This window comes from Podarcis raffonei, chromosome 5, assembly GCF_027172205.1.
Source record: "Podarcis raffonei isolate rPodRaf1 chromosome 5, rPodRaf1.pri, whole genome shotgun sequence".
Classification (NCBI taxonomy): domain Eukaryota; kingdom Metazoa; phylum Chordata; class Lepidosauria; order Squamata; family Lacertidae; genus Podarcis; species Podarcis raffonei.
Genome location: NC_070606.1, coordinates 17,082,918 through 17,105,453, shown reverse-complemented (window position 1 = coordinate 17,105,453; position 22,536 = coordinate 17,082,918). Strand labels below are relative to the sequence as shown.

The 22,536-nt window shown below is 43.5% G+C and overlaps 1 protein-coding gene across 3 annotated transcripts in view; it reads right to left on the bottom strand.

Moving 5' to 3' along the window:
* Positions 1–22,497, bottom strand: part of ADK (adenosine kinase) — a 196,243-nt gene extending 173,746 nt beyond the window's left edge. The window contains exons 1-2 of one of the 3 annotated variants that reach the window (XM_053388069.1): positions 22,334–22,497; positions 6,381–6,455 (exon numbers count right to left, since the gene is read on the bottom strand). In XM_053388069.1, the coding sequence (XP_053244044.1) occupies positions 6,381–6,455; positions 22,334–22,395 (137 nt within the window). In that variant the 5' untranslated portion in view covers positions 22,396–22,497. Of the gene's footprint in view, positions 1–6,380; positions 6,456–11,582; positions 11,778–16,537; positions 16,642–22,333 lie in introns of those variants that run through there. The other 2 variants (XM_053388068.1, XM_053388070.1) reach the window with 2 other exon arrangements.
* Between the last annotated feature and the right edge of the window lie 39 nt (positions 22,498–22,536).

Below are 22,536 nucleotides of genomic sequence, written 5' to 3'. Positions count from 1 at the left end.
CTACAATTCTATGGTTCTATAAATGTATAAGAATAACTGGGAAAGTGGGGAAGGAGGGGAAGAACATTGAAAGTTAAGTTATTAGCCATGGAAAGTGTTGAGTTTGAAAGCATTCCTGTGTCAAAATAATCTTGTTCTGTTATTTTCTTTATTTTAAAAGAGTTGGTCACTGCAAGTTGCTAAGTTGTCCATGAAATCGGATTCCTTACTGAGCCTGTGCTTCAGCTGTGTCTAGCATGAGGCCTGAATCAGTTTACCTACCTATGGTTTCAAATCAAGGCATACAAGCACTAAAGTGAAAGGGAGAAACTCATAAGGGGAATGCAAGCTTCTTTTTAATACCCTGCATCTCCAAGGAGAACCTTCACACTTTGAAGACTCTGGTTTTAGAGGAGCTCAAATTTAGCATATAATTCTCGGTTGAGAATGTAAGGTAATATTTTGCTCCCCATCTCATTTTCTATAGCAAGACAGAAGCACTTACAGTATTGCAGAGTGAATAATATAAGACTGGCAAAGCTAGGGTTGGCAGCCAGTCAACTGACCAGCCAAGCATTGTTCCAAGAATGTCATTGTGTAGGTTGCAGTTTACTTTTAAAATTTTCATTATGGTGTTATTTGTTAAGTGGAGCAGGAGTGAGGGCAGATCACCCTAACCCTATCATTCAGGTGCAAGCCTAGCAAGACTAAGAAACCTTCTCCCATGGCAAAAACTGGAACACATGCAGTCATCAGCCTCAAAGGCCCAGGGGAATGTCAGATTAGAAACAGATACACCAAGGTTCAAATTCTCACCCAGCCATAACATTTCATTAGACGGCATTGGGTCAATCATCACAGTGCTGCTATGAAGATAAATCAAGGGTGGGGAAGGAAGCTATGGGTGGTATTCAATTAGGTTTTATTCAGAGTAGACCCAGTGAAATTAATGGACATGACAAACTGAAAAGGAAAACTCTGGTGCTAAACCTCTGCTGCCTTCTGGGACCTCTGGAGATGGGGGGTTTATTTTTTAAATGAATGCCATTGTTTCACAGATGTTACTTTTAATAATTAGCCTAAGTATCAAACCTGCTCATATGATTCTGTTTGTCTTCATAGCACTAATTCTTGGGGCTGGAGCCACCTAACTAACTTTGCACAAGGGCTTCTACTTACAGAAAGGGGTTTGCCCTTCTACACCACCTAAAATTGGCTTAGGGTGTGTGTGTGTGTGTGTGTGTGTGTGTGCCATGACATCCCCCCAACAGTGTACAGGGAGAGGGAAGGGGGGTTGTTCCATCTGGCAAGTTGATATGCTTGCTCAGACGGAACACTGAATTCCACTTTTGATCACTATTTAACCAGGTTTTTCTTTTTCACAAGTCAAATGTCCAACCCCAAGAATGTCTATCCATCACCTTGCCAACAAAGATCCATATAGTAAAAGCTATGGTTTTCCCAGTAGTGATGTATGGAAGTGAAAGCTGGACCATAAAGATGGCTGGCTGCCAAAGAATTGATGCTTTTGAATTATGGTGCTGGAGGAGACTCTTGAGAGTCCCATGGACTGCAAGAAGATCAAACCTATCCATTCTTAAGGAAATCAGCCCTGAGTGCTCACTGGAAGGACATATCGTGAAGCTCAGACTCCAATACTTTGGCCACCTCATGAGAAGAGAAGACTCCCTGGAAAAGACCCTGATGTTGGGAAAGATGGAGGGCACAAGGAGAAGGGGACGACAGAGGACGAGATGGCTGGACAGTGTTCTCGAAGCTACCAGCATGAGTTTGACCAAACTGCGGGAGGCAGTAGAAGACAGGAGTGCCTGGCGTGCTCTGGTCCATGGGGTCATGAAGAGTCGGACATGACTAAACAACTAAACAACAACTATCATCCACTATCGTACCTGAAAAGGACAAAATACCCATCACATATTAAATGCACTGCAATACATAAATGGCAAAAAAAGAGCAGCTCTTCTGCATCCGGCTTGCGTCTCCACTGTTGTGAGTCACAGCACTTCAAGAGTGGAACCAGACCTTTGGACTCCTCTCATCTGGTTCCTTCAGTTTGCCATTAATACACGGAAATTTAATTATGACTAATGGAACATCCCTACAACCTGTTTTTCCTTTCTCCTTTCCAAAATCAAAAGAAAACCAAGTTATTAGTCATGTACTGTACTTCATTCCCCCCACCCACTCATCAACTCCACAGAGTTTTTTCTGAATATGTCAGGGTTCCCTCACCCCAAACGTGTCTGATTCAAGAACTTCATTTGAAGATAGAAAATGAAATAAGCAGCCACTTCAAACATATGCGTCCTTAAATTAAGAAGCTATTTACACATGAGCTTTGCTTTTTTTTAAGAAGATTGTTAGCCTTGAGGCAGGATTGTTTGTATTTTTCAAATATGCTTTGCATAGCATTTGTCGAGTTTAAGAGCTTAATGAATAATTATAACCCTGCTTGTATGATGGTTAACTAAGCTCAGTTTTTATTTCCAAGTCTAAATAACATCAGAACATCTGCTCACCGGATGGAGCGGGTTGGGTTGGGGGAAATCAGTGTAGAACCACTGCAAGTATCCATTCAAAGAAAAGCAGGTGATCAATCCTCTGCCGCCACTATGCGCCACAGGAGCATGATGTCATTTCCATTCCGTCCAAATTGGCACACCATTTTACATCTCATGTCGCTGGCAGCGAAGAACCCGTGTTGATATTTGAATTTATTTTGTTTATGAACCACTTCCCATTTTTAAAACTCTGTAGCAATTTAGCAATGAAAGCATCAACAATAAAGACACTTTCAAGTCCAGTACAGATATACACAGTATGGTAGATGGGGATTAAAAGTTTACAAGGCTTGTTGCAAAAGAAAGGTCTTCAATAGGTGCAACAAAGTAAGAGAGATGCCACCTGCCTGTTATATACTTTGTTGCTGAGGTAAAGCTGCTGTTTCGAGAGCAAACACACTCTTAAGTTTCAAAGCGCTATGGGTGGGGTTGTGTCCCACGCTACTACAAATGTTCTGTCTGCGCAAGCATATCAGCCCTGCCATAAGCCTGGGTCCTGCTTACATTATAAGTATTAACTCTAATCAGGGTACCTAAAATAGGCCACTCTCGCATTAAGCAATAAGCAGCAGCATAATTTCAATTTGTAGTTCTCTATTCCATTAGTCATCCCTCCCCCCAACTCTTGCTGAAAATCATTATTAGATTTCTATTCCCAAGAGGAAAACACGAGTTGCTTGTTACACAGAAACTAGAAATGTTTCTTTGATTTCCTAAATGTCAATGATTTTGTTTTAAATGTGTTTTGAGTTTGCATGTTTTCTAAAATGGAATAATCACAAATTCTGTTTCTTTTGGGGGGGTATGCAATTTAGAAAAACTGGATTGGGTGCAAACTTAATCATGCTTTGAGAACGCTGCTTCCATTTATCTGGATGGGGCAGGGACAGATCAACATTACATAAATCCAAGGCAGTCTACAGTGCACCCACCAGAGAAACCAACCAAGATCTGATTACTCCACCAGATCTCTATGTATAATGACATGTGTGGACCCAAGATCGCAGACAAATCATAGTGGTGAGCTGAAACAGTCTGCAGAGGAGCTTCTTACTATTCCTACCACACTTTTATGAAAATCACAGTACCGTACCTATAAATCTCAAACGGTTGAATACTTGTATCTGTCATCAATGGAGCATAACCAGGCCCTGCTCCATTCTGTATGTATTTGGGGCACACAGGCTAGGTAGAAAGATTTGTCTCTGGCTCCGACACTGATGATGATTAAGCACTGGCAATCAAATACAGCCAACACAGCAGCAGCAAACATTAAGACTGCAATCCAAAGCCCACTTATCTTGAGTAACTTTCATTCTTAGGGTGAAAGTAAGCTGCCCCTTCTGACACAGACTAGTATGTAGTCCCTAGAACATAAGGTAAGATAATGATCACCTCCAAGCAACCCCGAACAGCAAAGATTCATGACAGTTGGTTCTTTTGCCTTGTGGGCTTCAAAAAGTAAATACAGACAGAGTAGGGTTGGGTAGTTGCTTTTGCAGACTTGTCTGCGAGGTCACTGTAATAATAATCCCACTGACTGATGCAGGATGGAACTCTCCCAACACACACATGTGCAAGACAGGAAAACAAAACCCAAAAAGACTGAGTCAGAACTGTTTTTCCATGCAAGGAAAAAACCTCCACTATAGTCAATAAATGGGAAACTCCACTCCAGTCAGACTCTGAATGAACGAGTGCTTCAACAAAATATGATCTACAAAAGTATATTAGAATGCCTGGAACATAATAAGTGAAGTACATAATTAATGGCCTCCTTGTACTCTAACACAATTTTATTCAAACATTTTGGAGGGAACAAATGATATTATAGGGGTAGAACTACCTAAACAGTATAGAAATTTATTCATGTATGTGACTACAGCGGCAAGAATGTCATTTGCCCAAAAATGGAAGGAAATGTAGTCACAGAAGGAAGAAGTCCCGACGAAAGAAGACTGGATACAAAAATTCATGGATTATGCAGAAATGGCAAAACTTACCAGAAGAGTAAGAAATCAAGACAACAAACTTTTTAGAAAGGAATGGAAGTGGTTTACTGAGTATTTACAAACAAACTATAAACAGATTAAGACATTGGCAGGAATATTGTAAAAATTTGCAGTTTCATAACAGTAAGTAATTAAAGTAGATGAACAGTAAATAATTGAAGTAGATGAATGAAAGAATAAGTTAAGTTAGAATATGCAGGAAATGATAAATATAAATTTAAGGAACTGCAGAAAGAGGAGGAAGGAAGTCGTGTTTTGAAATGTTGAAATGACTGTAAAACTATTGAAATGTATATAACTGAAAATCACAAATAAAAAATTATTCTCATAGGGTGATCTTGAACTAGTCACACTCACTCAGCCTAACCTGATACGGTTGCTGCAATACTCAGAATGTATAACCTCCATGTACTCCACCTGACTACAACATTTCACTAAACCATCAGAAGTACCAAACTGCAACTCTGCCTTTCAGTCCTACAGATGGAAATAAAGGCCAGCTGTCTTATATTCAGCATGCAAATAGAAACAAAACTGTACCCAACAATCAATGGATTGATGTTTCAGTGTGGCAAAAATAATGGATACGATTAGCTTTACCCTGAGGCCACATCTGTTCTCTTATTCTCAGGCCCCCACTAGCCCCACAAAAGTTTATTGTGAAACAGAAAATGAATCAGAATGATAACCAGAAAGGCTATCAATTCATGTTCTCTCGGAAGCAGAAAAAGGTCGGGGGGGGGGGATCTGAAATAAAGAGCAGTTGCTCCTGAAAATTAAGTTCCACCTGTACCAAATAAACAAGGAACACGGGCTTTGCTGTCCCTGTGCTTGTAGCTGAGTGGTAGGATACATGCTTTGCAAGCAAAAGGTAACAGGTTTAGTCCCTGGAATCTCCAAACAGGCTGGGAAAGACTCCTGTTTGAAACCCTGGAGCCACTGCCAGTCAGCACCATCGATAATGGGTTAGATGGACCTATGGTCTGACTCAGTATAGAGGCTTCCAATGCTGAACAAGCATTTTTTTTAGTCAAGTGAAGGCCCATTGCACAAGACTGGTTTATTGGAGAAGTAACATGCATGGCACTGACAGCATGGACTTCCAAGACTGTCGCACCTTGGCTGGGGAGATCTGCAGCATTTCCCCAAAGTCTTCCAATATTTTATTGGGACTGGCTTTTCATTTCTGTTGCTAGAGTCCATCTGACTGATTTGAAAGAGAATCTCTTTCCTTTAAAAAAAAAGAGAAAAGGATTCATGTCCAGTTCTAATGCTATTTAGGCTCTAAGGGTACATTCAAAAGCGTAACTTTCTAGATAAGCTGCTCACGGAGTTGGTAGTCTTTACCATATCCAGTTATCTACCCATCATCATTGCTATTGTACTTCCATGGAGCAATGTGTAGTGTTTTATCCTCAAAGCATCTTTCCCTCCACAATTATTATGGAGGAGAATTCCATGCTGTTCCTTCTTTTGGCCATGGCCCAATCCAACCTTATTAGATCCAACCTACCCAACCCTACCTTTCTCAGTTGTGAATTTTGATCATTGCACCCATTCCCTCAGGACTTAGGCAATTTCTTTTAGTGGAAAGCTAAGCTGGCTATTTTCCTATCCTGCTTTAAGATATGCTTTTTGGCACGCTGAACTGAAGGCATAATGCAATTCTGCAAGCTCAGAGTTATTGGAAGGTGAGCTTAAGAAACTCGCCTAGAATTTGAAGAGAAAGATGTACTGTGAGATGTCCCCACAAGCTCCACATTTAACTTTGCGAATGAATTAAACATGGAAAAGCTTTAAGACTTACTTGTCAAGGAAGTCCTTGTCCACAACCGCACAGATATCCAGAAGAGGATTTCCCATCCCAAAAAGCACATTTTCACTGAAAGATAAAGTTGTCAGAGTTAATTCAGTTCAAACAATTGCAGCATACTGGTAAAACAATTTTAAGATCACAAAGTCACCGCTGCCACCCGTGAACTGATAACGATTATTTGAGATAGAAACACAAACAGCACATAGCTTTGGGGAGGGTGGGGAAAGAAGAGATAATGGGCCTAAGCAAAGAAACCAAACAGTATTACACTTTTAAAATGATGGGGGGGGGTCGGGGGGGAGCTTGATTTAATCTGAGGGCAGCATTCCACCACGGGGAACAGGGGGTTTGCAGACGCAAATCCCAAAGTGGGCAGGGCACTCCTCTCTCTTTCTGCCACACCCTTTTCCTCCTCCGTGGCAACTGGATGAAACTAGGCTGAGAGTCTCATGTTGCAGTCCTGCTTTAAAAAGTCTTTCTGCACTACTCAAGATGAAGATCTTATTTTATAGAGAGGACACTTCCCACTGAAACAATTATGTCTGCTTATCATATGAACCGGGGGGGGGGGGAGACGGGACCAAATTTAGCCATAAAAAAGGGAGGGGGAGAGTATGCTTCTGATTTAACAGTAATTTACACAATCAAAAAGATCAAGTAATCACAGGGTATTCCTATAATCTTTCTAGTTTTATGGTCAGAGGACTGAGAGCAACTAAATCGTACAGAGCCAACTCCTGAGCTCACATTCAAAAGACAGTTTTAAGGTAGCAGCCAATAAGTTGAGAGCAGTTGTTTAAGAAACACATCACAACAAATGATCCTGAATTCAGGCCCTTAACAGAGCCCCACCGACTTCAGAAAAAGCTGTTTCCATGCTGTAAATTTAGGATTATTTAGTAATGTAAGCTAGTTCACAGTTTGTAAAACAGTGTTAACATAGCAAAGCCAGTATTAATGATTTGCCAGCTTTTATTGGCTGCCACGTCACTTAAGGACAACTCTGCTACCAGCATAAGGTAGTTAGAAATAGAAAATAAAATTAATGATACATTATGCACATTTTAAACAATTTGAAGGGGTTCGCCTCATGGAGTAACAAAGTAGAGCTATGTAAATGTTCTATCAGTGCAAGCATTTCTGCTTGTGCAACAGAATGTTCTCCTGTTGTGCAAGTGGAAATCCTTGTGTTAATGGGAAATGATAGTTGAATACGGCCCACAAACTCAGAACTCCGTTGCAACCATCATAGTACAAGCTTTTTCTCTATTTACCTGAATGTCTTTGATACATATACTCTAGTCTTGGGCTCACGATTTGTGTGCCAGAATCCAAGTCAGCAATCAACGTTACACATGCTCTCATCTCTCTTTTTGTAACAAGTGAGCCCACACTGTGTCATACAAACAGACGCAGAGATTAAACAGAGTTCCGGGCTAGGATTGGGGAGACATGGGTTCAAATCAATGCTCAACCATGAACCTTACAGGGTAATGTTGGGCAAGTCACTCAACTAACAGCAATAGAAATGTTGTGAATAAAGTGCTGAAGACTGCCTGTTAGCTGCTCTGAGGCTCCTGGATCAATAAGTGATCAGGAGAAGCAGATCAACTTTGGAATTTTTGCTTATGAACATCTGAAGTTGCAAAAACATAGACAATATCTCAAGACATTTCTTTACTGTGCCTGCAAGATTATATTACTAAAATTTCTTTGGCTAATAAGTTATTATTGTTCTCCCCAGCTTGTCATGAGATCTTTAGAGACTGCACAGAAGAAGTTTCTGCTGTGTGTGTCCATCGGTCACATACTTCCACGTAAAAAAGCTGAGGGAATGAAATGGGAGTTTTAGGTAAGCATGTGTCAGTATTGAGGTTAGCACCCTGGTCCTATTAAGAAAGTCCCAAATGAATTAAATGGGGTCTGTTCTTGGGGAGGTACATCTAAGACTGCAATTTTAATGCAAGTGTTTTATAGTGGATGGAGTTAATTTGCTTTCTTCCTGCAACCCTTCATCCTACAAGTCAGGAACAGAGACGAGGAAGCAGTTTTCCTCAAATTACTGTGTGAGTTGCATAACTGATCCCCCCATGATATGATAATGTTGCACATCACTTGTGGGGCATAGTCTTGCAAAAAGAGTCAAATACACACACTCAGCACTTCAGCTGCCAGCTTCTTTAAAAGCAAGGACTACAGACATTAAACCAATCAGAACGAAAGCTGTTCTATTCCTAGAGACATCTCAAAGCATGTTGGCTCAGTGTAATCTGGTCGTTGAACTGAATCATGTTTTCAGAGGGACACTGGTCTGTGCTGCTCAACTAGAGGCAAAGAGATATCTGATACACCAGATACTGCTGGTGCAAAGAAAAGTATCACAGAGATATCCTTAACAGATAAGGAAATTCTGGAGTTGCAACTTTATACTAGTGTACATGTTCCAATTCATCCCATGGTGCCTGACAAGCTATGAAGACACCAGCTAATTTGGTGACTATTTGCACAATGGAAATTACTTAGAAGGATTCTTTTCTTTTCGAGAAACCACAGGGAAGCAATCTGCATAAGAAAGCTTGAACCATTTACAAAGTTACAGAAAGGTAGTCTTGTTGGTCTGCCATAGTCAAAACAAAAAATTTTTTTCCTTCCAGTAGCACCTTAAAGACCAACTAAGTTAGTTCTTGGTATGAGCTTTCGTGTGCATGCACACTTCTTCAGATACAGTGCTACTGGAAGGGAAAAAAAATTTTCATTTACAAAGTGTACCACTTGGGGCCGGAACCATTTGCTCCTAATAGCATTAAGCCTGTGATGGAGGGAGGAGGAGGTTATTTTTGCCAATTCTTTCTCCTCTCTATGCTCCCTGAAAATCTGCTCTGGAGGAGGTGGGTGGGCTCTGGAGCAGCATGAGGTGATGTGCATGGTTGCAAGAAAATTGGTGAGTATCACCTCTTGCGTTCCTCCGGCATGGAATCACCACTAGATCTTGGTCACTTCCATGAATGGAAGCACACCTACCATTCTCAGAACTGACATCCCTTGAATCCAACTACTGGAATATCCAAGAGCTGCTTCAGTATCAAACTTTTTAGTGGATACACACTGCAGCCCCGGATTATGTACATACTAAAACTCAAATTTTAAAAGCTGATATACTTTGCCAAATTTAAGTGCCTTGAAGGAAAGGGAAGGAAGCTGCCATTGGCCATTATCATACAGGAGACAAATGTTAACTCTTCAGATGCAGCCACATGTCAGGGTGATGGTCAAAAACTTCATTGGGTTTAAAACAGAATCAGCCAAATTTGTGGAGAATAAGTCTCTCAATGGGTATTAACCATAGTAACTAAACGGAGCCTGTGTTCAGAAGCAGTATCTTTGTCCCCTACAAACTGGGAGATGTTGAAACTGACTAGCAGAAAGTCAGACTAGAATTCAATGTTTCCCAAACTTGGGTCACCAGCTGTTTTTGGACTACAACTCCCACCATCCCTAGCTAGCAAGACCAGTGGTCAGGGATGATGGAAATTATAGTCCAAAAGCAAGTTTGGGAAACACCGGACTTGATGGGCCTTTGGTCAATTGAGCTCTCATCACAACTTTATTCTTCCTTGAGGAGGCCCTCAGAGTAGTATTTTACTCAGCAGCCAAATCCAGATTTTAATGCACTTGTATCCAAACAGTTTTCAGCAAAACACTGATGTCCACAAGAAAAACAATGTTTTCTAGTTTCCTTGAAGAGAAGATTTGTAAATGGTCTGAAATACAGCTTTTTCCCTGCAACGCACATCTTCAGAATGCCTTCCAGGGGGCACCCTCAGTTTACATAAAGATGGCTAGTATCATTGGACCCAACATGAACTGAATGTGCTTCCCGGAATTTTCTGCAAGGTTCTCTGCAATACATCCTCCAAGCACGCACTTTTATATCAGCAACAAACACCTATATTTTGGGCACAAGATACTGACAAAGCAGGAAGACAGCGGCATGCCAGAATGCTTTGCTCACACTACTGCTGATGCAAGAGGTTCTTCTGAGCTACGGAGAACCGGTTGTAACTCGCAAGCTTGCACATACTCCTTTGCCCAAAGAAGCCAATCTTTGAAAACATCTGGGCCGAGAGATCTAGAAATTCAGGACAACAGTAGCAAGCGTTGAAGAGCTGAGTCTTCACTCTTTTCTTAATTGGGAAGCCAAATAAATTAACCGACTCCACTCCACACCAGAACGGCAAGAGCCTGCCTTTGGGAAGAAGCGATGGCAATTCCATTAAGTCGGTAATCTGATGTATAGGCATTTGGAAGTCAACGCCGGTTAATTAAGTTGAATTCTTTTTAGAAGAAGAGTGCTTTTGGCTTGCACTCTTTATAAAGATTTGAGGAGTGAGGTTATTACCCCTCGATCATTGTCCATCCCGGGTCGCTCAGCCATTGCTTTTAGCAGATCAAGATGATCAGGTGACAGCAAAAACTGCAAGGTTTTTAGCAATTAGAATAAGATCTATTATTTGATTGTTGATGTAAACCCCCAAAATGTATTTTCTATAGTTTAGTTTTTACCTCTATCTTCAGTACATTTCATTTTATTTATTATTCCCTACTTAGGGAAGTTTTAAAATGTTTGATGTTTTATCGTGTTTTTAATATTCTGTTGGGAGCCGCCCAGAGTGGCAGGGGAAACCCAGCCAGATGGGAGGGATATAAATAATAAATTTATTATTATTATTACTGCTATGGCTAGTGGCTGATGCAAATAAAGATTCTTTTTCTTCTAAACTCAGCACGTGGGCATCCTGAAGCTTTTCGCAGCTGCTCCTTCTTCTTAATTACATTTTTTTTTAAATGCATTTTTTGCTGTGAACCGCCCTGCAGTTTTCGGAAGAAGGGCGGCATACACATTTAATACATCGCCCCCATAGGAAGAATAACCGCGACACGGATATGAAGGCATTTCAAGGTGGGGAAAGGGAGCGAGAGGAACCAGGAGGGCGGCGGAGAGGATGCCAAGCCACCACCCCGCCAAAAGAAGATCGCGGTTATTCCCCCCGCCCCGCGCTCCTGCATACACACGTACACGCGCGTACACGTAACCCCCAACCCAATGCAAAGCGCCTCAGAGCCGGTTCAGGTGAAAGGGCGGCGGCGGCGGCTCCCTTGTCCCGGGGGAAGCCTCTCTGGCAACGGAGGTACCTCAGAGTGGGCATGGCAGTGCTGTCGCTCGGGGGGATCCTCCGGGGCTCGAACCTGACAGGCGGCGGCGGCGGCGGGCAGCAGGGACTTCCAAGCGAGCGCCGTTCTCCGTCTCCTCGACACGCGACGCCCAACCGCTCCGCCTCTCTCTCCCTCTCCCCACAGCGGCTCGACTGACGGACTGAGCCGCCTCAAGCTGAGGAAAAGGAGGAGGCCCCGCCACCTGCCAATCCCCGCCTCCCGCCGCCGCCATTGGCTGACACGCGGTGGGCATGAGCAGAAGGGGAAAAGCGCGGGCCGGCGGCCGCTGGGAGCCACAGCGCGCTTCAAGGCGGCCACCGTTCGGGCGGCCTCGAAACCGCCGGCCCCGGCAAAGGGGTCGCGCCGTAGTGGCATTCGCGGGTCGGGGGGGAGGCGCGGGGTCCGCCATGCCGGGTGCTGGCGGAGGCGGAGGGCGCCATCTTTGCTGTGGGCAACTGACAAGCGCGTCTAATACCACACAGCCTCTGTCCGCCCCACCACACACACGCTTTCTCCGCCCGTCGTGGCGGCTTTCCCTCTTCTTAAAATTAAGAGAGAGAGAGAAAGGGGGATTTTCTTGGCTGCCGGGTTCAGCCAGACCTCCCTTCACGTGGCGAAACAAGCAGGAGGGATGGGGCCTCCCTGACAGAGCCACGCCACGCGTTGCATAACCGGAGTTATCGATTTAAGTTTCTGGGCACCAGAAAATGCTGAACCAGCTTGATTGGGGCACCAGAAATGCTGGCTGACGCAGTTTAGACGACAAAAAAAGATATTTTTGGGTGGGGAAAACGTAGCACAAGTCTGCGCAATAGGTCTACAAAGCCTTCTTCGCACACAGGTTGCGGAATAATCCTCTCTTTACCCATCCAATGTCAACAGTTTGAAGGCTAATGGCCAAAAACGGGGACTTGGGATTTTAAATTCCCTTCCTGGACAAAGAGCAACACCTCAAATGCAATCTTCGGCACCCTTGCTTCACTAAGTGAAGCTGCTCAGATCTGTCCCATCTGCACGCTAACTATGGTTGAAAGTGCTTGTGCAGAACACGGTTTTTCATCATTGGACACCTGCCACAGGTGGCACCTTGCGGCATCGGTGAGGAGTTGCGACGGAGGCGGTTTTGCACAAGAAGTTTCCGAAAGAAAGACTCCTTCCCTGGCTGACGCTTGGTTGTTTCCTCTGCCGGCTTCCTTCTATATGGGCTCATCATTTTAGCTAACTTGCCAAGCCTCAGAAGGAGGCTATGGGGATTTCTATAAACAAGATGTGCAGTATTCGTACGTACGGTCCAGTCAGTATGTGGACTGTCTCTGTGGACTGCCCCTCTGAAAACCGGCTGCCCAGATAAATTTGTGAGCATCCTTCAGCTCCTCCATGATAATATGACAGCAACAACCGCAGATAACAATGGCTCTCAAAGTGAACCATTCCCAGTGGGATCAGGTGTTAAAACAGGGTTGTGTTATCGCCCCAACTCTATCCATTATTTTCATTGCCATGATCCTACACTTTGTCGAAGGGAAACTCATGTACTGAATGGATGGAAAGCTCATTAATCTGAGCAGGCTGAAAGCAAAGAGTAAGGTTACCATAAGTTCTGTCATAGAGCTTCAGTATGCTGATGACAACGTAGTGTGTGCACACTCAGAGAGGATGACCTCCCAACCATCCTAAATAACTTAACAGAAGCTTACGAAAAGCTTGGCCTATGACTCAACATCCAAAAAACCAACTTGCTGCACCAACAAGCACAAAACAACCCCTCTGCAGTGCCACAAATCCAACTCAGTGGTGTAACATTGGAAAGTGTTGATCACTTCTCCTACCTGGGCAGTTATCTTTCCACAAGGGCTGACATTTATGCCGAAATCCAGCATTGCCTGAGCTCTGCGAGTGCAGCTTTCTCCCGATTGAAGTGCAGTTTGAGGACCGGGACATTTGCAGGCAAACCAAAATGCTTATTTACAAAGCTATTGTACTACCAACCTTACTGTATGCTTGTGAAACATGGACCGCTTATAAACACCATCTCCAACTCCTCGAAAGATTCAAGCAACGGTGCCTCCGAAAAGTTTTACATATCACTTGGGAAGACAGGCGAACTAATGCCAGTGTACTGGAAGAAGCAAAGATCACCAGTGTCAAAGCAATGATTCTTCAACATCAACTTCGTTGGGCTGGTTGTTCAGATGCCTGATTATCGTCTTCCAAAGCCACTACTCTATTCCAAACTTAATAATGGAAACCGTAATGCTAGTGGTCAACAAAAGAGGTTTAAAGAAACTCTCAAGGCAAGTCTTTAAAAATGTAGTATAAACACCAACAATTGGGAATACTGGCCTGCGAGAGCTCCAATTGGAGAACAGCCTTTACCAAAGGTGTCATGGACTTTAAAGACGCTCAAACTCAGGAAGAAAGGGAGAAATGAGCTAAGAGGAAGGCACATTTGGCAAACCCTCACTGTGATCAACTCCCGTCTGAAAACCTATGTCTCCACTGTGGAAGAATCCAGAATTGGCCTCCACAGTCACTTATGGGCTCACCTTACTCGACTATGAGTGATCGCCAAAGAAGAAGAAGAATAATTTGTACATAAAACAACATCTGTTTGTGGTTGCCTAATTCCAAAGAGTAAACATACCAGTAGTTTGGTCCAGCAGAAGACAGCATCCACATGAAAATAGGAATGCAGTACTGTTTTACAGAGAGATAGATCCCTAAATTATTGCAGAAAAAAGTGAGTACAATAGCCTTTACTAACTGCTTCTGCTTTTTTTAAAAAATGCTGTTGTGTAAAGGTATGATTGGGCTATTTGTTTTGAGATACACAAAGTAATTTATTATTCTAACAGATAAAATCAGTACAAATAATAATATATGCAGCAAAACTAGCCTGACTAGAAAACAAGTGGTTTGAAAGTCCCTTGTAATATCTTTACTTTCGGGGGGGGGACCACAAGGGACCTAGGTAAAGGTAAAGGGACCCTGACCATTAGGTCCAGTCGCAGACAACTCTGGGGTTGCGGCACTCATCTCGCTTTACTGGCCGAGGGAGCTGGCGTACAGCTTCCGGGTCATGTGGCCAGCATGACTAAGCTGCTTCTGGCGAACCAGAGCAGCGCACAGAAACACTGTTTACCTTCCCGCCAGTGCAGTACCTATTTATCTACTTGCACTTTGACATGATTTCAAACTGCTAGGTTGGCAGGAGCAGGGACTGAACAACAGGAGCTCACCCCGTCATGGGGATTTGAACTGCTGACCTTCTGATCGGCAAGCCCTAGGCTCTGTGGTTTAACTGACAGAGCCACCTACCAAGGGACCTACCAAGTGTATTTGGATAGCTGGCCAAACAAATTTAGGAGCTGGGTTTGCAAAGGGGTATTGATGTTAGTCTGCTGAAAAAACAAACCCAAGAGTCTTGCTGTAGCTTATAAACTAATTTTGCTATGGCCTAGAGTGCCCCATCAGAAGAACAAGGTTGAATCTGTGAACTTGGGCCTTTGATCTGGTTGTCTAGAAAGCTAAAAGTAAATGATTCTGACCTTATTTGCTTCAGTCTGGAAGGCTACAATTCCATACTGCAGATGCGGTAAAAAAGAAAAAAGGAGATTACTTTTTAAAGGGATATATCTCTTTGTTATATGACAAGTGCTTGGCTTTAGGAAAGTAATCTGAGATTTAAGTTAGATGTGCATTTTCTGTTCCGCAAAAACTAATAGCCATTGTAGTCTGGGTTTTTTCTTTTTCCCTCTGCCTCCTCCTTACAATGAAAGGTTAAGTAATTTGATACCTGCAGTGCAAAGGAGCTTTGCCCTTTTCAAACTAATTTAACAACTTTGAAGTTGTGAGAAATGCTGTCCTAAATTCCCTAAAGAAAATATTCAAGTGGAGAAAGAGGAATCTAAAAAATCAAGCTTGTTCAGTATTTTGCAATAAAATAAGGATGTTTATTCGCTAGCTACAAACTTCCAGAGGGGTAAATGTTAGTCTGCTGCAACAAAAACACCATAGAGTTCAGTAGCACCTTAAAGAGATTAATACATGTATTATGGCATAACTTTTCAGGAGCTAGAATTGCATCTGGGCTCAGAGTATCACAGCCTATCCTGGCCCTTTAAAGTACAGTTCTAAGTCTGCACTCCACTGCACCCAGGAGAAATTGAAGCATCTCAGATAATGCTGCTGGTAGAGTTGCCAGCTTGCAACCTAGATGTATTGCCTCTTTATGGACATCACGGTGGTTTGTGAATGGGAGATTTATAAATTCAATTGAGAGAGAGAGCAAGAGAGAGAGCGCACGAGCAGCATAATGGGATGAAAAGCATAGATCTCACAGAACTGCAGAAGCCTGGAAGAAAGAGGGGGTTTGGTGGCCATAATAAATTAAGAACAGTTGTGGTGGCGGGGGTGGGGTGGGGAGGCTCACAGAGGTGGGGTTGCCAACTGCCTAGAACAAAAGTAACTTATTGGCTTGTTCTTCTGCCTTTAAAAACAACTTGCACTGCCTGATTAAGCAGGTGATTTTTTTTCTCTCAGCATGGAACAAACATAATCACCTATTAATCAGTGCACATCAAAAGGTTTAAAGGCACATATTTTTAAAAGCCACTTTAAAAAGTTGGCAACCTAACACACAACACTAGAAAAAGCTGTTGGCAGCAGGAAGGCAGTGTCTTGTAAAGCTATGGAAAATTGTAGTACCTGACAAAACCGTTCACTATGAAGCTACCCAGGCCCAGCCATTGGTAGAGATCATTCCCAGCACTTATGCGCTGGTTTAGCCAGGGACCCTGGAAGTATTTTTTAAAGCTGGCAGGGAGAGGACTCAAAGCACAATATTAAATATTAAATTAAGAAGAGCTCATGGCTGTTCTGGAATGATTACAATTTGTGAACATTTTAGAATATTAGAAGAACTAGAAACTCACTGTTCAGGACTTGTTTCTTCACTCTTGCCCTCTACTTTTCTCCTCTTTCTACGGATTAGCGCGCAGCTCAGTTTGGCTCCTCCCTCCATAGCAGAGCAAAGCTCGCCAGACACAGACAGGAAGTAGTGTTAGAAATTCAGGCATCCAAATAGCTCCTTAAACCAAGGTTACAGTCGCCAAAACAGAATGTCTGCTTGCCATTAGGGGACAGGACGGCTCTAAAGTTCTAAAGCTCTGACTAGCAAAGTATTGGAAGACACAAGAACTACCCACACTGGAAGAGTGGCAGACGAAGGTGATCGATTACATGGGATTAGCAGAGATGATGAGCAGAATCCGTGACCAAGGGAAAGAGACGGCGGAAGAAGATTGGAAGAAATTTAAACTTTATCTTAAAAATACTTGCAAAATTATTGAGTGTTAAAATGTCATGGGTAAAGCATAACAGATTTGCAGCGATAAATGATTGGATAAGAGTTAAAGATAGGAATTAATAATAATTTGGACCAGGGGTTGCTGGAAAGAAAAAAAGTTTAAAATAGAGATGCAGAAAAGGGGGGCATGGGGAAGTCGCTGAAATTGGGTATATGAAAAAATCTATGAAATTTTACATGTTTATATGTGTGTGTGTTTGTTTGTGTTTGTCTTTTGTATTGTCTTATATTATATGTGGAAAAACCAATAAAAATTTTATTAAAAAAAAAAAATAAAGTTCTAAAGCTCTGAACTGTGACTATCAGTTAAACATCTGGCTAGTTCTGGTGAAAACCTTAAGCTAGGTTAAGAACTTTGATAACTTAAAGAAGAAAAGTCACTTGATCCAAGGACAGTCCACATATATATTGGCCCATTCCTACTTCTTTTTCTTAATGGTGACATGGACCATTCATAACGTAATAATACTCTTCACAACTGTGAGTAGGGCTGTTCACTGCTCAGGCTGCAAAGAAAAAGCATTTTGGTTCCTAAAATCCATTCTGATTCTGCAGATATAGTGTAACTGATAGAATTCTGCAGGATGTGGTATGAGTGTGTGAAAACACTCAAGATCCAGTGATTCTCAGGCATGCACTTTCAGATGGTGCAGATGTTAGGTGTCATTCTGGCACCCAGTCACCTTCATTTGGTCGCAAACGGCCAACAGGCAGGTGCAAAATGCGCCCGGCAAATTTCGAACACTGACAGGAAGATGCCAGTTGCTGTCTGGAGAGGTGCAGGTAATGGCAGTGCCCAGGAGTGTTTTCCACAAGTTCAGGTTTCCCCATCAGCTGCAGCCCTATCTAGAGCAGCCATATCTGATCATGCTCACCCATGTTCTAATTACCTGCAACCGGGACTACTGTACAGTGGTACCTCGGGTTAAGTACTTAATTTGTTCTGGAGGTCTGTTCTTAACCTGAAACTGTTCTTAACCTGAAGCACCACATTAGCTAATGGAGCCTCCTGCTGCCGCTGCGCTGTCGCTGCACTATTTCTGTTCTCGTCCTGAAGCAAAGTTCTTAACCCGAGGTAGTATTTCTGGGTTAGTGAAGTCTGTAACCTGAAGCCTATGTAACCTGAAGTGTATGTAACACGAGGTACCACTGTAATGAGCTTTCTGTAGGGCTGTCTTTGATGAAGGTGGTCTGGAAGTCAAAGCGAATGCAAAACTCAACAATATGGATGCCATTAAGTCTGAATGCATAGTACCATTTGTGTACTAGTTACATTAGCCACCAGTACTTTCAAATCAAAATACTGGGCTAAACCTGTCAAGCCATAAACAGCTTGGGATCAGTTGTTTGTTTCTTCATCCACACAGTTCTGCCTGTGTACTGAAATCTGCTTCAGGGGCACATTTACACTGGTTAAGTTCTAGGCAGCTGGAATTTACTCTTACCAGCCCAGCAAGTTTTACCATCTCCCCCATCTATGCACTGTTTTGAGAAGAACTCGATGGTGTTCATGTAACGCAGCTTTCGTCCTAGGGGCTTCAAAGCCTATATGGGGAAAGCCTGTATGTTGTAGAGTTGTAAAACAACTAAGATAAACTACTGACCTGACAGTAAACTGTTCTGTATCTCCTTAATCCAGCCTTTCAAATAAGCATGCGAAAAGTCCCAACCCTTGCAATTATGACAGATAAGATGCTGGGGGGCAGGGCGGGGGGGGGGGGGAGAATAAACTCTACCAGTTTACAAACATTCTTACTTGCCACAGATAACCAGCCATGTTACTAATGAGTCAACTGTGCGATGCAGAAGCAAAAAAAGGCTAATGCTACTCTAGGCTGCATCAAGAGAAGTATATTTATAACAAAAGTATAATGACAAGAAAATTCTCTATTCTGCCTTGGTCAGCCAATATCTCAAGTCCTGTGTCCTGTTCTGGACACCACAGTTTAAGAAGGATAATGACAAGCTGGGACGTGTGCAGAGGAGGGCAACCAAGATGATCAAGGGTCTGGAAAGCAAACCTTATGAGGAACGGTTGAGGGAGTTGGGTATGTTTAGCCCGGTGATGAGAAGACCGAGAGGAGAAATTATAGCGATCTTTAAATATTGAAAGAGCTGCCACCTGGAAGAGAGCAAGTTTGTTTTCTCCTGCTCCAGAGGCTAGGACTCAAATGGCTTCAAGTTGCAAGAAAGGAGATTCCAACTCAACAATAGGAAAAACTTTCTGACTGTAAGAGTTGTTTGACAATGGAACAGACTTCCAGGAGAGGTATCGGACTCTCCTTCCTTGGAGGTTTTCAAGCAGAGGTTGGGTGGCCATCTGTCATGGATGATCTAGTGGAGATTCCTGCATTCCAGGGGTGTGGACTGGATGACCCTCGGGCTCCCTTCCACCTCTATAATGTTATGATTCTATGATGATGATGACATGTTTGCTATAAGTGCTATAAGCCCCGTTTTACTGGAAGCCTTAGTTCCATGTATACAAGAGGGCTCAGCCTTCACATGTACAAGGAACACACATATGGAGGGTGGTAGCAAACCACACACACATCATACGGATATTTTAAGGCACATCTGCAATATTCCTAAATATGTAGGCAGTGCTCTTCATGATGAGGAACCCAAGTGCCTGCATATGCATATATGTATGTATGGACACAGGCATATCTGAGACATGTCCACAAATGTGCATACAGCAGTTTGGGGGGTTTGGGTGGCAGAGCCCCTGCCTCCTGCCCTAAGTGCTTTATTCTTCACACAGAAGCAATTCCTGTTGTGCGATTACTGAGTTGAAGATTAACAACAAAACCCTGTGCAAATTTATTCGGAAGCAAATCCCATTTTTGTTCGGTGCAGCTGACTCTCAAGCAAGCAATCAAAGGTTTTGAATAGACGCTCACCTTAAAGACCTGTTAAAAATTCATCTTTTAAAATTATTTTAGATGTGAATTATTGCACTGATTAGAAATGAAGCCACAAATTGGATCAGTCTCCTTTCAGCACTAATCTCCTCAGATTTGACAAAATCCTTTACATTGTTTCTGCCCATTTGGTCTCTTCTAATTGTAAAGCTGCCCTGGCCGTCAAATTATAACAGTGTACAAAGTTCACAGTTCTGACATTCATTCCTCTGCGCCCCACAACTCCTCCAGCCAACATTCTTAAGAGGGCACCTTTTCCTTCAGAAACTTGCCAAACTACTTTTTCTGAGAGCCACAAAGAGTATGTGTGGTATAGTGGCTAGAGTGTTGCATTAGGCCATGAAGCTTACTGCATCACCTTGGGCCACAGCCTGACCTGCCACACAGTAGATTAAATGAAGACATTACCTTGAGCACCATGGAGGAAAAGGTGGGCTATAATTGCAATTAAAAAATGAATAAATAATTTACACCTAAGATGGATGTGCACAGTGGAAAAGGTCTGTATATAAACATGAGCACACAAGTGCATTTGTCAGGCAACCCTTGCCAGAGCATCCAGTTGGCCACTGTGAGACTAGATGGGCTTTGGTCTGACCCAGTGGTGGTGTTCGTCTGTTCTTAACCCAGAGCTTTATCACAAGTTTGCATAGGCTTCGCCAATCTGGTGCCCGTCAGCTGGACTACAACTCCCATCAATCCCACCCACCACATGGGAGCAGAGCAGGTGACAGCTGTAGTCCAGTTAGACTGAGTGGAGGCACCAGGTTGGGGAAGCCTTTGCTAGAAAGACAAAGATGCAGGTTTGCTACCAGTGTTCGAAATTAGCCAGGCGCCAGGAGCTTTTTGCACCTGGCTATTGGCCACTTGCAACCAAATGAAGATGTATTGGCGCCAGGATGGCGCCTGACATCTCCACCATCTGGAGGTACATGCCTGGGGATAATTGGATCTCAGCTGTTTTCACACACCAGTACCACACACTGTAGAATTCTAGCAGTTATATTTTACCTGTACAATCAGAATGAATTTCAGGAACCAATTTGCTTTTTCTGTGCAGCCTGGGTAGGAGCAGGAAATGTTATAGTTAATTGTTGTACTTTGTCTTCCCTTACCCCACCCCACTGCTCTGCTCACAGTTGTGAAGAATATTATTACGTTATGAATGGTCCGTGTTGCCATTAAGAAAAAGAGGTAGGAATAGGCCAATATATTTGTGGATCAAGTGACTTTTATTCTGTAAATTCTCAAAGTCCTTAATCTTGCTCAGGGTTGTCACCTGAACTAGTCAGATGTTTAACTGAGAATCAGTCAGACCATCATATGAAAAATAAGACTTTAGAGCCGGATTGCCTAAAAATGGCAACTAGGCATTTCTTTTTGGCAACTGAAACCTTGGTTTAAGGAGCTGTATGGCGCCTAGCTTATACATCTGAGTTTCTAACACTGTTTGCTGCCAAATGTATATTTTACAGGAAGCTGCAGGCAGTTGGGACCCATGTTAACAACCCTGTCTGATTAACACACACATTTGCAAACACTTGTTTATTACCACCAAACTTCACTTTGCACTTTGTGCCTTTACAGTATATTCCGTGCACAAACCGTAACGTCTAAAGTAGCCCCGGAGGGGAAACTTGTGGAGCGAAACCTTGAGGCTGCCCTGTGAAATAACCTCTCTCAAGCCTGAACTTCCCCTGCTCTCCTCTTGCTAACGCTTCTTCCTCTTTGGTCACAGCTGCAAGAAGTTCACCAGAGCAGACATCCAGGCGTGCGCGATTAGGCCACGTGGAGCGAGCGAGTCCCTACACGCCTACCGCATAACTGTCACCAAAAAACAAATCAAATGGCACACACCACGAACGCAGCCTCCGATTTCCCAGCCATTAGTCTTGTATGAACAATAGAACATTTCCCCTCCTGATTTCATTGCGCCGTCAGACGTTCCAGAATAATGGCAGGGAGAGTTAGGAGGAAACAAACAGCCCGAATAACCTATTCTGGCATCCAAATAAATCACCCTAGCCGGCGTGCAAGAGGAAGAATGGCCCTCGGCTCCCTGAAGCGCAAAGGATCGCTTTCAGGGCAATGCAGACCGTGGTCAGGGCAGACTGCTCAGGGCAATGCAGACTCCTGCCAAATAAATCCAACCTTTGCTTCCAGGAGGAGGTCACTAAAAACCATGCCAGCGGGTAAGCGCTCGTGGTGCCGTCGGGGCCCCGTGCCATCTATGGGACCTATGGCACCGAAATGCCCCTTCCTTGCCCATCAGGCAACGCTGGCCGACCTTGCCAGGCGCTTCCCACCACCCTACTACTCTCTGAGCCTCGAGGGTGGGCTGGGTGGGAGCCTGATCGGCATCGGCATTTGATCCAGGCGCCTGTAACTTACGGTCGATACGATCCCATCCCCATCTCCTCCGTCTTTTCTCTCTTTACCTAAGCTGAATGGGCTCCAGCTTTTGCTTCTTGGCTTGGGGCGCCTCTTCTGCCATCTTCATGCTCGTCCAGCGGCCGCCTGCAAGCTGCTCCCAGCTCCTATTATTTATTTATTTTGCAGACGAATTTACCCAGTTCCTTTCTGGGAAGCCGGCGGGGGGGGGGGGAGGAGCAAGAGGAGGCGGGGAGAGATTTACGCACGA